The 17,603-nt window shown below is 39.3% G+C and overlaps 1 protein-coding gene across 1 annotated transcript in view; it reads right to left on the reverse strand.

Annotated features, from left to right (window-relative positions):
* IPO8 (importin 8) overlaps positions 1–10,338 on the reverse strand; it is a 71,868-nt gene extending 61,530 nt beyond the window's left edge. The window contains exons 1-3 of the mRNA XM_070453870.1: positions 10,037–10,338; positions 6,053–6,134; positions 663–819 (exon numbers count right to left, since the gene is read on the reverse strand). Of these exons, the coding sequence (XP_070309971.1) occupies positions 663–819; positions 6,053–6,134; positions 10,037–10,120 (323 nt within the window). The 5' untranslated portion in view covers positions 10,121–10,338. The remainder of the gene's footprint in view (positions 1–662; positions 820–6,052; positions 6,135–10,036) is intronic.
* Between the last annotated feature and the right edge of the window lie 7,265 nt (positions 10,339–17,603).

The raw sequence follows: 17,603 nt of genomic DNA on the forward strand, positions 1-17,603 counted from the left end.
TTACCGCAGAAAATCTACTGGACTCTACACAGCTAACCTAAATTTAAAAAACCAGAGATACTTCTAGTTTATACTTTCTCCATCCTATCTTCTTCAAAGGAACAGATGCTCAGCTCACAAAAATGAATAAAAAGATAGGTACAGTATTACAAAAGTGCTAAGTTAAAACCCCCAGAAGTCAATTTCCCTGTATCAGGAAAAAGAAAAGCAAATAGTGAAAAGTCAAGTGCTCTAAATGAGAACATAGGTTATTTACATACAGGGATCTACACAACAATTTTAGTTACATGTTTGCCTTAACTTTTCTTACGGCTACTTATAGCAACTAAATCCTTTCCAAAATATTTTGAGGCAGGGACTTTCTAGTGGTTCAGTGGTTAAGATTCCTCCTTTCCCACTGCAGGGGACATGGGTTTGATCCCTGGTTGGGGAACTAAGATCCCACATGCCACATGGTGCAGCCAAAAAAAACTATATATATATATATAAGCAAAGAATTACAAATGCAAAAACAAATAATTAAAACCGTATTCTTTGAATGACCACCTTCATTACTTTGTATCTCTTTTAAAAAACAAACTTGAGGCTGATGATTACATCTAAGCTCCCCCATCCACACAGTCTGTGCTTCCCACAAAGCACACAGATATAGTATAATGTACCTCACTAAATCTGGAGACCGAATTATTCCTTCCACAATATTATCACGTATTTGCTGGCGATCATTTTCATGAATGTTGAATGGAAATATTGCTTCTCCTGGTGGAGGTTCTCGGTCCGGCCAGTACTGTGTCACCATGTTCTTCAAGTAAATGGCAGCTAAGTTAGAGGGGAAAAAAAAAAAAAGCTAATGTAGCAGTATTGAAAAGATGGCTTTCATTTAGCCTTGCAGAGCATGAAAGGCTAAACCCTTCAATGCTAAATATGACACCCAGCAAAAATGGAAAATCTTATAAATAGCCAAGCGGAGAAGGGAAAATGAATAAGAATTTAAAGTTTCTCTTTAGCTAGTAAAGTAAATCTAAGCAGAAAACACCTCATTAAATAAAGCTCCAGAGCTTACATGACAGAAAAATGACCTAGGAACTCAAGTATGTACCTATATACTAAATAAATACAAAATGGTCTAAATGCAACTCTACCAAAAAATTTTCAGATCATGAGAGTCATACTGTTCATAATGCCCAATACTGAACTGACAACAGGTGAAACTCTACAGTCCTTCACATAGATTGCTTTTTCTGTCTTTCTTTCACTGGCTATTATTATCCCACACTACCATTTTGAAATTTGTATGCTTTTTATAGTATTGGTAATTATTATCTAACCCTTCAGAAATATTTGCCACTTTCAAATATAACAATAGAGAAAAGAACATTAGCTTTCAAATATTTTTGGAAAATCTCAGGAAATCTCTTATCTGCTTATTTCTATCAAAGTACAATCATCAATGATTTGGTTTGTATTTTTTTTAATCATCTTCAACATTTAACAAAAGACTTCTGAAGGAAGCTAATATACTGCTACAGAGTTCTGGCAGGGAATGCAAAGCTTTCTCACCAACCCAGCTGAGCACTGGGAATACATATATTTTTATGATGTCATATTCTTACCCATACATAAAATATAAAAATAAAGACAGATGACCTGCAAAACATTATAACTGTCTTCCCTCGAGTTTCTCCTCTCCCTTCTTCCCCACTCCTCCCTTCATCTCAGTTTTAACATAAGCTAAACTGGCTCACAGAAGCATTAAACCACAGACTAAACCAAAACATGTTCTACATTGGCTGTAATACAACAGAAATCCAATGAAATTATGAACCTGATATCCTATAAGCTCCTCTTTCATTAGTTTTGATTCAACAAAGGTCTGAAAAAGACAATTTCACCTAAGACTTTCATTTTTTAGGATAAAAACAAAAATTATTTGAGACAGTGAAAGAGAGAAGGAAAGGGAAGGGGGGGGCGAGCACGGGGAAGGGAGGGAAAAGGAAAGGGAGGGAGGCGGGAGACAGAGAAAGAGAAATGTGTCTATGTGTGAGAGTTTGGGTTTTTGTCTCTTTTGAAGTCAGACCACACAGGCTCTGGACTAAGTACCATCGTTTACCCCAGTATACTTATTTTATTATGTAACTGTCATTGGCAATAAAAATACACAAACTGTTGGAAAAAATGAATAAATGATCTAAGAATATGGTCCAACCTGTCAGCAGTTCAGACTGATTTCATGAGATTAATCTTTGCAAAAAGAAAAATCACAATGTCATTTTAATCCCTACAGAACTAGTCTTGAAAATAAAAAGCAACTTTCAGACAGCAAAGATACAGATATGGTAAAATCATGGACCTAGTCATAATTTATTCATTAAATCCTATTAACTTTATAACAAAAAATATTTTTATTCTGGAACACCATAAGAGATGGCCTATATAAAAGACACTGACAAATTGTATAGGTTGCAAGAAACATGCAGTTAGTTAAAATAAAACTGAATTTAATGTAATAATTTGAAAATAGAATATTAATTATGCTTATAATCACGGATTACTAAAGATAATGAAGGGAAAATACCAAAAATAACTGAAACTCTACCAATAATCTAAAAATATCCCCTTAATCATTTAATTCAAATGTCTATCTAACCATATGCCAGAGCTAAGTAAATACAAATATCTTAATTCATTCATAAAAAAATTAAGTACTAAAATTTGTTTTTCTGCAAAATCTACTTACAACTTAAAGCATCTTAAGTTTGAAATTAACTTTAAAATATACACGCATTTCTCCCCTTTTGAAACACAATGAATCATCACATATGCTCTATCTTCTGGACCCAGAGCCACCAGCACACAGATCAACTGGGTTCTATAACATCAAAGTGGAAAGGATGCAAGCAAACTTAGTGAAGCGGAATGCTATGCTTTTTGAGTTGATGTTTCTAAGTTATTCTATTTTTCATAGTAATGTGGTAGCCCTTCTCCTCTTCTCTCTTGTTATTACTTTAATCTGTTAAAGGCCAAGAAACAAGGTAATGAAGTGTGTAAATTATATCTAAAACAAGATTAAATAGATTCTGAGTAAAAGCCATAGAGTTTCCTACAAATAAGATACATCAATTTTAACAAAAGAGCATCTTGAGGTACTTCTGGACTAATCAGAGGCAACTTCCTGTTAATTTCTAGGTTGTGTATTCTGAAACAATGAGGTCAACACCTTGATAATGCTACTAAGCCTACCAATCAAAAGGAAAACAGTGGAGCAAACATCCAAATTTATCTTGTTTAGCTTGCCAATATCAAAATATTACACTTATTTCCTATTCCTTACCAGTAAAGTAATAAAGGACATTCACTAACCAGCTTTCTTGATAATAGCAAGAATATTAATTACCCACAAGCAAAAAAAAATCAAGAACTGAATATTTCACAGAACCATGTCTTTCCACTTAATATTGTAGCATAACTTTTACACTTTATACAAACAGGCTGATTTTTTAAAATCAAATATCACAACATTCTGTTTTAGGTCATGCTAAAATGATAAATTGTCCAAGGGTCACCATGATTCTTGGGGTATCTTTGTATTCTAATAATAGGTTAAACAGAAAAGAAAATTTATAAATGGCACTTAAATTTAGGATAGTTATAATGTAGACTTCTACACAGTATATACACAGACTGTATAATAAAATGGATGCTGTAAAGTAAAAAGTTGTCCCTAATAAATTAGGACATGATCAACAACCAAGAGAAACTCTGTCCTGTGGCTAACAGATTTAAAATCTACATAAATTATAAATAAAAGTTAGCTTTTAAATGCTAATTACATTTTATATCAAAACTTAATTACCTAAGTTATTAAGATTCAAAGTTGTATAGAACTGGTGAGGCTATGGAAAACCCTGCATTCTAATGCACCGTTGATAGAAAAAGTAAGCAAATGCAACTTGGTGATAAGATTCAAAATTGTAAATGTTAATATTGTTAACATCATTAACCTAGCATTTCCATTTGTTTCATCCTATTAAAATATCCCCACTAGTAGCCAGAGATATGTGTTCAAGAATGTTCATTTTAATGTTACCTCTAACAAAAACAAGAAAAAGGGGCAATAAGGGACATGCCCACCAGTATCAGATTGCTTAAATACACTATGGTAGTTCTAATTCAAAGAAATGCAGCAGGAGAGAATGGGACAAACTGAGGGAGTAGCACTGAAATATATACATTACCATGTATAAGGCAGAGAACTAGTGGGAAGCCGCTGTGTCACACAGGAAGCTCAGCCCAGTGCTCTATGACACTGTAGAAGGGTGGAATGGGGAAGGGGTGGGAGGGAGGCTCAAGAGAATATACGTATACTTACAGTTGGCTCATGTTACAGCAGAAACCAACACAACATTGTAAAGCAATTATCCTCCAAACAAAAATAAATTAAAAAAAAAAAAAGAATATATAGAGGAATGGGAGTATGGAAATCTCAAAAATATACTTTCTCTTTAAAAAAAAATAATACTAAGTAATTGTTGCAAAGAATGAAGTATATGTATGTGCACTGACATGGAATGATCTCCCAAGGGTATATGGTTAAATGGAAAAAAAAGGAAATTACAAAATAGCATGTGTAGTACAAACAGATTTTTATTACTTTTTAAAATCAGCATATCTACAGAAAAAGAAAAAGAATTAGAGAACCAAGCACCAAAGTTGATAGTAGCTATCTCTCGGGGTAGGTTCAAGAGCAATCTAATAATATAAATTCTGTTTATTTGTATGTTATATAAATAAGACTTATTAATTTAATAAACTGCTTTAAGATCCTTAAAAATACTATTTCCATTGCAAAGCTTTATAGCAAATTCACAATGGCCCTATAAACAACTTAGGTTATTAAAGTAAGTTACATTTAACAAAATGTGGTTTCAAAACAGCCCTATTTTATAAAACAAACATTAAACTGAAATTGTGATTTCAAAAAACTTACACTGAAGTCTCACAAACCTTATTAAAGTAAAAATAATTCCACCATGAATGTTTTTCCATAGTTTTTTCATAAGAAATTTATTTTTTCATAAGATAATTTAACCACAAAGGGATCGTTTAGGAAATCATACATATTTTTCCAAAATTTAATGATTCCCTACTTTATTCTGTTATGTTCAAATAAAACTAAACGCTTTTATCAGCATGTAGAGTATAATTCCATTTCTATAAAACTGTTCATCTAGCCTCTTCTATCTGAACACATGCACAGAGTAATGGTCACCTAATGTTAATGATGGCCATTTCTGAGTAATGAATGTAGGGTAATTTTTTTACTTTTTTGAGTATTTTTCTATATTGCCAAATTTATTTATGAGTGTACGTCACATAATTTTTAAAAAGTCTCTTCAATCACATACTTATAAATTAGCTACTGTCATTTTATCCCCTTCACTTGAAATTATTTTCTTTCCAGGACTCTTCATGCTCCATTTTTAACCTTCTGGTTTCTAATGACCAGTTCATTTAAAAAAGGAAGAATAATAATTAAAAAAACATCAAGGAACTACTCTAAGATCCACAGAGCCAAAAGCAAGGTTCATGTTTATAATAAAAGTTCTGCTTCCCATCATGCGGTTAGGAACACCTGTGCAAACCTTCCCCCTCCATGATCTGACACATGGAATGGAGCCAAATTCACATACATAAATTCATGATGTTAATCTATGGGTCTAAAGGCAAAGCCACCAGGAATCATTAAAAATTAGGGAGATAAAGCTATTAAAACTGAATAAGCTAAGAGGAAAAATGCCAAAGTAATAGAGAAAAGGAACCATATTAATAGCTAGATAGAAGAGGACAGAAAAAGCTATGGGAGATTTTAGAGCTCCATATGGACCTCTAAATTTCCAGGGAAAAAGAGAGTCAGTTTTTAAGCCATGAAAAATACCTCATGTATGTTTCCTATGTTTTCAAAGAAAGCAGATATTTAGAAATGAAATAAAACTCTAGTTCTAGTTTTACCCATAAATAATCTTATAAAGCACTTAAAAAAAAAACAACTCACCTGCCTGGCGCACTGGGAATTCCACATGCTCAGACACTATAATCCGAAGTAAACTGGGGGCAAAATTGATAATCTTGTAAGACTGAAATTACAAAGAAATATTTTATTAAAAATAGGGCAATGCAAGTGAATAACTGTCAGAACCTGTTCCTGAATACATTCCTGTCCAAACAAAAGAAAAACATTTAAAGGAAAAGAAACTCTCCAAAGCAAAATGAAGATTACTAAAATACAAAAAAATTTACTTAGAATAAATCAATGAATAAAAGAGTAAGAACACTTCTATGTTTTTTTAGATACATATTGTCAAAATGTTCTAAAGAAAGGGTGTGGCAATTTATGCTTCCGATGGTAGATTATATGTGTGCCCATCCATCTAATATAGAGACTAGCATTATCATTCCTTCAAAACTTTTCATCCTTCTTCATATTTTAAATTACACTTATTCTAGCTTGAATTTTTTTCCTGTTGGTTGGCTATTTGTTTTCTTCCACAAATTCTTTATTCCCCTCATCTTCTGTAATGGGAATATTTGTTTTATTCTTAATAAATTCTAGGAGCTACTTTATGAATTTAAAATTTCAAATTTTTATTTGACTCATACATTGTGCTCAGTCACTAAGTCATGTCTGACTCTGCAACCCCATAGACGGTAGCCCGCCAGGCTCCTCTGTCAATGCGGTTTTCCAGGCGAGTGACTTATACAAGTGTTTCCTTCCAGCTTATCTGTACTTCAATTTTGTTAGTACTTTTGATGAAAAGAAAACATGGGCTACAGAAAATGGGAGATCCAACAGAGAAAATGAACAATGGCTATGCATAAGCCAGTCCAGATTGCAACAGTGTATATATATCTCAAGAGAGGGTTGAGTGCTCTTGTCACCAGCTCCCCTCCGCTGCCAGAGCATCTTTTAAACTTAGCAGTGCCCCAGTGGGCCTGCGCTGATGAGGTGCCTACTGCCTGGGCCACGTCTCCCCACAGACATGTTTTACTCTGACCTACTCCTGAGATTGGCCATGGTGAATATAGATGCAAAAAAAAAGAGAGAGCAAGCAGCCTATTCCTTCTGATCATATTCCCTCCAGATGTCTAGTACCTGGACCACATTACAGGCCTGCCACATTCCCAGAGCTTACACTTGGCCTTGCCTGCTGACATTCCCAGAAAAGACTCATAAATTCTCAGTGAGGCTAAGCCAGACAATGTCACAAAGAGTCTGTTCTGCTTACCTCCTCCCTAGAGCCTGGATCTATGGTGGCATCCCTTTCAGTGCACCACTAGGTTTATGCACACAACTCCTTTTTTTTTTAATTTATCACCTTTCCTATTATTTTTAATAACATTCATTGAGATAAATGTTCAACCAAAAAAATGGAGAAAATTGGCATCTTTAAAATATTGATTCTTTTCATACTCATTGAAAGGACCGAAGCTGAAGCTGAAGCTCCAATACTTTAGCCACCTGATGGGAAGAGCCGACTCACTGGAAAAGACTGAAGGTAAAAGGACCGGGTGACAGAGAATGAGATGGTCAGATGGCATCACCGACTGAATGGACATGAACTTGAGCAACTCTGGGAGACAGTGAAAGACAGGGAAGCCTGGCATGCTGCAGTCCTTGGGGTCACAAAGAGTTAGACACAACTTAGTGGCTTCAATTATAGATAAAGAATTTACTTCATATACCAAAATTTAAGATTCTGCAGTTTATAGAGGATGAAAAGAAGAACAATTATAAAATAATTCAAAAGTTTACTCTTGTTGTTCAGTCACTAAAATAAATGAGCTGGACCCTAATCACTTGTGGTAGGTTACCCACCGGTTTATCCAACAAAGAAGGATGTTACAATGGTGGTAAAGGATAAAGCATACAAAACCCGACATTAAAACCTTATTTATTAAAAGGTTATGTGACATTATATTTTGGTCTTCTACTTACAATTCAAAAGAATACTTAGAGCATATTACAATCCAAAACATTATATTATACTAAGTATAAATGCTAAATGAGTGACACAGCAATAAGCTACTTTCAGAAGTTGCAGAGGCAGCTGTGGTCTGTAGTGAGCTGGGTGGATATGGGGCAGGGCAGAGTTAGACTGGTATGGATTTGGGTTGAAATATCACGAACAAAGGGGCTTCCCAGGCGGCACTAGTGGTGAAGAACCGACCTGCCAATGCAGGGGACCTAAGAGACACTGTTTTGATCCCTGGGAAGATCCCCTGGAGGAGGGCATAGCAACCCCCTCCAGTGGAGAATCCCATGGACAGAGGAGCCTGGTGGGTTACAGTCCACAGGGTGGCAAAGAGTCGGACAGGCCTGAGCGACTAAGCATGCACACACCACGAAGAAAAGGGTATGGGGTCCTAAATATCTCTTGCAGTTCTGCAGGTTTTCCACCTTCCCTTTCCACTTCTATAAAGTCAGCTGCACTTACATACTGATGACTCAGAAACAACACAAGCATAGGCTAACAGAGGCAGAGCAGTACAACAAGAGAGAAAAGATACGATCCCTGTCCACACTATCAAAATAACATCTGGCCACACTGTGAAGAGAAGGGGGTCATAAACAGGCCAGCTCCCCTGTTCACACTAGCAGAATGCAAGTTCAGCTCTTGTTTTGTTGCTCCTAGACAACGCCTGGATTACTACTCTTCCAACTAAGCAACACGTAGTACTTTTACTCTGCAAAGCCTGGGACAGGTACTGACCTTAACTTTCCCCTATTCTGAGAGAGAGTCCTTTTCTCTCTGAAGCACCAATATATTCCCTTTGGGCGTCAGTTGAACTCAATCTTCTCTCCAGAGTCAGTTATTTTCACTCTCTCATCCTGGATTCACATTTAACTCCACCCAGATTTCCCATTAAAACAATCCCTTTCAAAGATTCACAAGAGATATCTGCACTTCAAAGTCAATTCCATCCCGGGAAAACCTATGACACACCTACTTAGGACAGTCATTCTCACACTTTAGGAAGCACAGAATCACCCAGCTAGTTAATTAAAACACAACTGGGCCCCATCCCCAGAGGTTCTAATTCCTTAAGTCTAGAGTGAAGCCCCATAATTTGCATTTCCAACAAGTTCCCAAATGATGTTGACGTTGCTCATTCTGGGCAGCGCTTTGAGAACCACTAATTCAGGTATATACCTTTACATTTTAAGGATTACTGCAACCTCAAACCTGTCACTCTATCCTGGAGGTAGACCTTAATTCGTACTTTGCAGTGATAAGTTTATGATTCATTCTTACAGGTGAGGAGGAAATACAACCTAGAGTTTGGGGTCATTCAATTTAGCAACGTCGGTGATATCGCTGGAACAAGGTCAAAGCTAGTTAGTAAGAATAAAGGAAAGGGAATAAAAGAAAGTCTCACACATTTTACCGTTTTTTAAAAAACCTCTACAAACTCCTACTATTCGGCGTGGCTTTCGCAAAGCACCACCACCATAAAAACTGCCTATTCTTCCCAAAGCACTCTTCGCCAGCATTTCCCCAGCGCTCCAGCAAACTCTGCCACTTGGTGTCTAAGCGGCCCTGCCAACCCCACAGAAGCAGGCGAACGGACAGGGTTTCCTAAAAAGGTCTGGGTCTGCAGAAAAAAGAACTCAGGTTTGAATTTTAAGTGAATTTTCCCTCCAACTCGGCGTACTTAAGGAAAAGAAATCACATCCCGAAAACACTAGCAAAGCTTGCTAAAGCTTCTTTCTGCGGACCAGGCGAGCTGAACAAACTGCACCGGGAAGGAAAACGACAGGGAAAGACGCAAAGGTGGCCAACAGGTGCGTGAGCCGTTGAGAAAAGATCCAGGGAGTACGGCTCCACCGGCCCCTGGGGCGGGGGCGGGGACGGAACTGGCCGAGAGCCGCGGTGGGGTCCGGGGTCCGGGGTCCCGGGTCGGGGGCCCGGGTCGGGGTGGAGATCAGGGGCGCCGAAGAGGGAGAGCCTGGCGAGGCGGCCGGGGGCCCGCTCCTCACCTGGTTGAGTTCATTCTCGGCCGCAATCCGCAGCTTCGGGTCGATGGTGCCCTTCAGTGCCTGGATGATCCGGTTGAGGTCCATCTCCCCAGGCGGGGGCTCCGCGGCCCCCGGACCAGTAGGCCAGACTGCCGCTTTAGTTTGTCTTTGGGCCCTCTCAGCCTCCTCCTCCGCGACCCCTGAACCACCTCACTCCTCACCCCCCGCCACCGTCGCCACCTGCAGCCACTTGCTGCGCCACTCTGACTCCGCGCCCCTTGTCCTCCCTTTCTACCCCCCACAACTCGCTCTCCATTCACCCTTTTACGACAGCCGGTGGGAGGCGGGAGAAGTAAGAAGAGGAAACGGCGCCTCCTTTACGGCGGCCTCTTCCCCCGGGCATGCTGCTATGGCCGCCCCCGCTAGCGGCCACCATGCTGCTGTACGGAAAGTGGTCTCGGCCTCTTCCCAGCAGGGAAACCGGGCTCACTAGCTCCAGCAGGCGGTCGTCGTGCTGCCCTACGGAAAAGAACTGCCTGCCATTTCCCTTCGGGGGAACCGAGCGCACAAGGTGTCTCTTTACAGTTGCTTCCAAATTAAGCATATATGGATGGAATGGCACTTTTTATTCGTCTGAAAATTCTTTGGGTATTACAACTGAGATCATCTGCGTGCGTGCTAAGTTGCTTCAGTCGTGTCCGACTCTGTGCGACCCTATGGACTGTACCGACAAGGCTCCTCTGTCCATTGGGATTCTCCAGACAAGAATACTGGCGTGGGTTGCCACGCCCTCCTCCAAAGGAATCTTCCCTCCCAGGGATTGAACCCTCATCTCCTGTGTCTCCTACATTGGCAGGCGGGTTCTTTACTACTAGCCCAAGGCTCTCTCTGTGGGAGCCATCATTTGTTCATTCAGTTACTCACTCATATCCTAAATGTTTTTTAAACATGTATTTTTCAGCCAGAGAGTACCAAGATACTTAGGTACCACATTATAACAAAATTAATTCAATGCAGTTACTGTGAAGGAACTTACAGTGTGATAGAAGAGACAAATATAAACAAAAAAATATAAAGTAACTGTTCCAGATAAGAGAAACTATATGCCTTAAGTTTCTGAAAAATTTCCAAATCCTCTCAGAAAAGTAGTGAAAGGCAAGAAACATCATGCTGTCTCCACCCACTGTGGCCATATCTGGGCCCAAAATTTCAATAGCATGAAAATATTAAGGAGCTAGTTGCTCCTGAGGTTACTCAGAAAAAGTTTAATTACACTTGTAAAGATGATTGTGGGTGAAATACATCTGAAGAGGTGGATCTTTCCCAGAGCAGATAATTGAAACAGAATGATTCAGTTAACTGGGTTCAATCAAGAAGGTAGAAATTTTGTGGGCAGCCTGACCGCTCTCCCCTCTACAGGGGCTGTAAATGGGATCACGTCCTTCAGCTGGGTGCAAAAGTGCCTAATATGTCTCTGGTTGCTTCCAGTTTTGCCCATTCTCTGAATTTCCATAGAGTTGTGTTTCTTACAGATTAATACTGTCATGTTCCTTCCTTGATGATTTCTCATCAATATGAAGATAAAATACAAACTACAAACTCTTTACCACTCAAGGTTTCATGAAACATAGCGCCTTTCATCTTCACACTATTTCCTTATCCTACTTTCTTGGACTTCATGAATCTAAAACTCCTTGACCTCTGGAATCTTAACTCCAATATCTTTTCAGTTTAGGATCTTCTCTTCCATCTCTGTCTCCCTTAATAACTTTACACCTATTTTCCAACTCAATCTTACTTTTCAATCCTTTCTCAAGTCTTCCCTTGACCCAATGTGAAAACTGATACCATGTGTTCTTTCCTTAGGCCCCAAAATCCTGTTCCTTTCCTTTGCTCAGCATCACCTCAGCAACTGTTCCAACCCTCAAGACTCTTCTCAAATTCCCCCTTTCCACAGAGCCCTGCAAAGACAAAACCATCAGGCTCAATCACTGAAACACAAATTAATCTGTTTACCCTGCTTTAAGCCTGTTTACCAGGCTTCCCTGTTAGCTCAAATGGTTAAGAGTCTGCCTGCAGTGCAGGAGACCTGGGTTCAGTCCCTGGGTGAGGAAGGGCCCCTGGAGAAGGAAATGGCAGCCCACTCCAGTATTCTTGCCTGGAAAATGCCATGGATAGAGGAGCCTGGCAGGGTACAGTCCATGGGGTCGCAAAGAGTCGGACATGACTGAGCAACTTCACTTTCACTTTACCCTGCTTTACACCTCCTTGCCTCCAATCTGAACCTAATCTTCTCCCATTCCCCTGGGACCTTGCTCCACAAATCTCTATTCTATATATTTTTCATTAAAATGAATTTTGAGTATTATTACACTTATGGTCGACAATTTGTGAAACGTTTTTCCTCTATTTTCAACCTCTTTCTCTCCACTGATTCAACCTCAGCCTAAAAATATTTCCCCCAGTTAAAAAGTCTTTTTGCAGTAATACTCTCTATTGTTCACCCTTTTCCAAAGAATGGTATTCATTCCTTGTCTCTGCTTCCTTACTTTGCTTCAATCAGTTATTCCTAGGCTTCTGCCTTCATTTCTCCCACTAAAAGTACCAACAAAAAATGAGCACTAACCCCTTAGTTGCTAAGGTATGTGCACCTGATATATGCAAGAGACAATTTTAGTTCTCATCTTAAAACCTCTCACTGGTATCTGACACTGTACTGTGTATATAAATATGTACATATATATATACACACACTATGCATATATATACAGTATCTTTGTATAACACAACTAAATGCTACTGAGGATACAGAGAAACTGGATCATTCATATATTGTTGGCTGGAGTCTAAAATGATACAGCCTCTCTGGAAAACAGTGATGAAACAATCTGACACATTTATACCATGGAATACTACTGAGCAGTAGAAAGGAACAATACAGGCAACAACATACTCGATGAATCCTGGATGAGAATTATGCCAAGTGAAAAAAAGCCAATTCCAAAAGGTTACATACTATTTGATATTTATATATTTTTTAAATATCAGTTCAGTTCAGTTTAGTCCCTCAGTAGTGCCCGACTCCTTGCGACCCCATGGACTATAGCACGCCAGGCTTTACTGTCCATCACCAACTCCCGGAGCTTGCTCAAACTCATGTCTATTGAGTTGGTGATGCATCCAGTCATCTCATCTTCTGTCGTCCCCTTCTCCACATTCAATCTTTCCCAGCAAAAGGGTCTTTTCCAATGAGTCAGTTCTTCACATCAGGTGGCCCAAGTAGTGGAGTTTCAGCTTCAGGATCAGTCCTTCCAATGAACACCCAAGACTGATCTCCTTTAGGATGGACTGGTTGGATCTCCTTTCTGTCCAAGGGACTCTCAAGAGTCTTCTCCAACACCACAGTTCAAAAGCATCAATTCTTCGGCGCTCAGTTTTCTTTATACTCCAACTCTCACATGTATGGATATACATGACCACTGGAAAAACCATAGCTTTGACTAGATGGACTTTGGTCAGCAAAGTAACGTCTCTGCTTTTTAATATGCTGAGGTTGGTCATAGCTTTTCTTCCAAGGAGCAAACATCTTTTAATTTCATGGCTGCAGTCACCATCTGCAGTGATTTTGGAGCCCAAGAAAATAAAGTCTGTAACTGTTTCCATTGTTTCCATTATTTGCCATAAAGTGATGGCACTGGATGCCATGATCTTGGTTTTCTGAATGTTGAGTTTTAAGCCAACTTTTTCACTCTCCTCTTTCACTTTCATCAAGAGGCTCTTTAGTTCTTCTTCCCTTTCTGCCATAAGGGTGGTGTCATCTGCATATCTGAGGTGATTGATATTTCTCCTGGCAATCTTGATTCCAGCTTGTGCTTCATCCAGCCTGGCATTTTGCATGATATACTCTGCATAGAAGTTAAATAAGCAGGGTGACACTATACAACCTTGACATACTCCTTTCCCTATTTGGAACCAGTCTGTTGTTCCATATCCAGTTCTAACTACTGCTTCTTGACCTACATACAGATTTCCCAGGAGGCAGGTAAGATGGTCTGGTATTCCCATCTCTTGAAGAATTTTCCACAGAATGTTGTGATCCACACAGTCAAAGGCTTTGGCACAGTCAATAAAGCAGAAGTAGATGTTTTTCTGGAATTCTCCTGCTTTTTCAATGATCCAATGGATGCTGACAATTTGATCTCTGGTTCCTCTCTTTTCTAAATCCAGCTTGAACATCTGGAAGTTCACGGGTCAAGTTACTGTTGAAGCTTGGCTTGGAGAATTTTGAGCATACCTTTGCTAGCATATGAAATGAGTGCAATTGTGCGGTAGTTTGAACATTCTTTGGCATTGCCTTTCTTTGGGATTGGAATGAAAACTGACCTTTTCTAGTCCTGTGATCACTGCTGAGTTTTCCAAATTTGCTGACACATTGAGTGCAGCACTTTCACAGCATCATCTTTCAGGATTTGAAATAGCTCAACCGGAATCCCATCACCTTCACTAGCTTTGTTCATAGTAATGCTTCCTAAGGCCCACTTGACATCACATTCCAGTATGTCTGGCTCTAAGTGGGTGATCACACCATCATAGTGATCTGGATCATGAAGATGTTTTTTGTATAGTTCTTCTGTGTATTCTTGCCACCTCTTCTTAATATCTTCTGTTTCTGTTAGGTCCATACCATTTCTGTTCTTTATTGTGCCCATCTTTGCATGACATGCTCCTTTGGTATCTCTAATTTTCCTGAAGAGATCTTTAGTCTTTCCTATTCTATTGTTTTCCTCTATTTCTTTGCACTGATCACTGAGGAAGGCTTTTTTTCTCTCTCCTTGCTGTTCTTTGGAACTCTGCATTCAAATGGGTATATCTTTCTTTTCTCCTTTGCCTTTAGCTTCTCTTTTCTCAACTATTTGTAAGGTCTCCTCAGACAGTCATTTTGTCTTTTTAAGTTTCTTTTTTTTTTGGGGGGGGGGGTGGCGGTGGTCTTGATCGCTGCCTCCTGTACATGTCACAAACCTCAGTCCATAGTTCTTCAGACACTGTCTATCATATCTAATTCCTTGAATTTATTTGCCACTTCCACTATATAATCATAAGGGATATAATTTAGGTCATACCTGAGTGGTCTAGTGGTTTTCCCTACTTTGTTCAATTTAAGACTGAATTTGGCAATAAGGGGTTCATGATCTGAGCCACAGTCAGCTCCCAGTCTTGTTTTTGCTGACTGTACAGAGCTTCTCCATCTTTGACTGCAAAGAATATAATCGATCTGATTTCAGTATTGACCATCAGGTGATATCCCTGTGTAGAGTCTTCTCTTGTGTTGTGGGAAGAGGGTGTTTGCTATCACCAGTGCATTCTCTTGGCAGAAGTCTGTTAGTCTTTGACCTGCTCATTTTGTACTCCAAGGCCAAATTTGCCTGTTACTCCGGGTATCTCTTGATCTCCTACTTTTGCATTCCAGTCCCCTATGATGAAAAGGACATCTTTTTTGGGTGTTAGTTCTAGAAGGTCCTGTAGGTCTTCATAGAACCATTCAACTTCAGCTTCTTCAGCATTACTGGTTGGGGCATAGACTTGGATTACTGTGATAGTGAATGGTTTGCCTTGGAAATGAACAGAGATCATTCTGTAGTTTTCGAGATTGCACCCAAGAACTTCATCTCAGACTCTTTTGTTGATTATGAGGGCTACTCCATTTCTTCCAAGGGATTCTCGCCCACAGTAGTAGATATCATGGTCATCTGAGTTAAATTCACCCATTCCAGTTCATTTTACTTCCCTGATTCCTAAAATGTCAATGTTCACTCTTTCCATCTCCTGTTTGACCACTTCCATTTACCTTGATTCATGGACCTAACATTCCAGATTCCTATGCAATGTTGTTCTTTACAGCATCGGACTTTACTTCCATCACCAGTCACATCAACAGCTGGGCACTGTTTTTGCTTTGGCTCTGTCTCTTCATTCTTTCTGGAGCTATTTCTCCACTCTTCTCCAGTAGCATATGGGGCACCTACTGACCTGGGGATTTCATCTTTCTGTTTCATATCTTTTTACCTTTTCATACTGTTCATGAGGTTCTCAAGGCAAGAATACTGAAGTGGTTTGCCATTCTCTTCTCCAATGGACCACATTTTGTCAGCTGTCTCCACCATGACCCACCCATCTTGCGTGGCCCTACACAGCATGGCTCCTAGTTTCATTGAGTTAAGACAAGGCTGTGGTCCATGTGATCAGTTTGGTTAGTTTTTGGTGATTGTAGTTTTCATTCTGTCTGCCCTCATAAGGATAAGGGCCTTATGGACGAGAGACTGTCTGTGGGGGGAAACTGGGTCTTGTTCTGATTGGGGGGGGGAGGGTTTGCTCAGTAAATCTTTAATCCAACTTTCTTTGATGGGTGGGGCTGTGTTCCCTCCCTATTGTTTGACCTAAGACCAAACTATGGTGGACATAATGAAGAAAATGGTGACCTCTTTCCAAAGGCCCCATGCAGGCACTGCTGCACTCAGCGCCCCCAGCCCTGCAGCAGGGTACTGCTGACCCATGACTCTGCAGGAGACTCCTGGACACTCACAGGCAAGTCTGGGTCCATCTCTTGCGGGGTCACTGCTCCTTTCTCCTGGGTCCTGATGCACACAGACATTCATAAAATAATTAAGAACAGATTGGGGCTTCTGAGGGATTCAAGTGGGGATGGCTACAAGAAGGAAGTGTATGTTAATACAGAAGGGCAATCTGAGGGATTGTTGTGCAAATGGAAATAATCTGTGTCTTAACTGCATCAACCTCATTATCCTAATTGTGATATTGCATCAGTTTTGCAAGATGTTACTATTGAAGGAAACTGAATAAAGGGTACACAGGATCCATCTGTATTATTTCTTACAACTACATGAGACTCTACAATTATCTCAAAATAATTGTAAGTTACAAAATATATAACTAAAGAAAGAGATGATGTTCCCATGAAAACTGTGTATGCTTTGAAAAGACTCAGTGAAGTTACTAAAAAATAATGCTGTCAAATTCTGAGACAACAAAAATAACACACACACACACACAAAAACAACCCATAAGCACCTATTTCTTTACAAGTGTTTTAAAGTAGCTTTCCCTAAACTGTATCTTTAGCTTATAAATGGCTCGTTGTTTATGAGTTCCCTCTTTGTTACTACTATGTACAATATGAGAGTATGTCTGTATAAATTATCACATTCACCTTAGGATAGAATTTGAGTGAGCTGTATTGTCTCACTGTAGTTTGCATATGCCTCACCTTTCTGGGCCTGTTTGCTCATCTGTTTCCAAAAGCTACTGTGATGACTGAATGAGGTAAGTACATTGCCCAAGATAATGCTCAGTATTAATTATTATCATTGTTTTCTATTAAGGAGGAGAGACCTTATTCAACCTTTGATAAATGAGACACAGTCGCATACTATGCCTGACACATAATAAGCAATTAGTAAATATTGGCTGATGAATAAATGAGTGAATGTGAGAGAGAGAAGGCATCTGAAACAGGATATACACAGTAAGAATAAAGAAGATAGGACAGATATGAGACATTTCACAAAAACAA

Source organism: Odocoileus virginianus, chromosome 23 (genome assembly GCF_023699985.2).
Source record: "Odocoileus virginianus isolate 20LAN1187 ecotype Illinois chromosome 23, Ovbor_1.2, whole genome shotgun sequence".
In the NCBI taxonomy this organism is placed as follows: domain Eukaryota; kingdom Metazoa; phylum Chordata; class Mammalia; order Artiodactyla; family Cervidae; genus Odocoileus; species Odocoileus virginianus.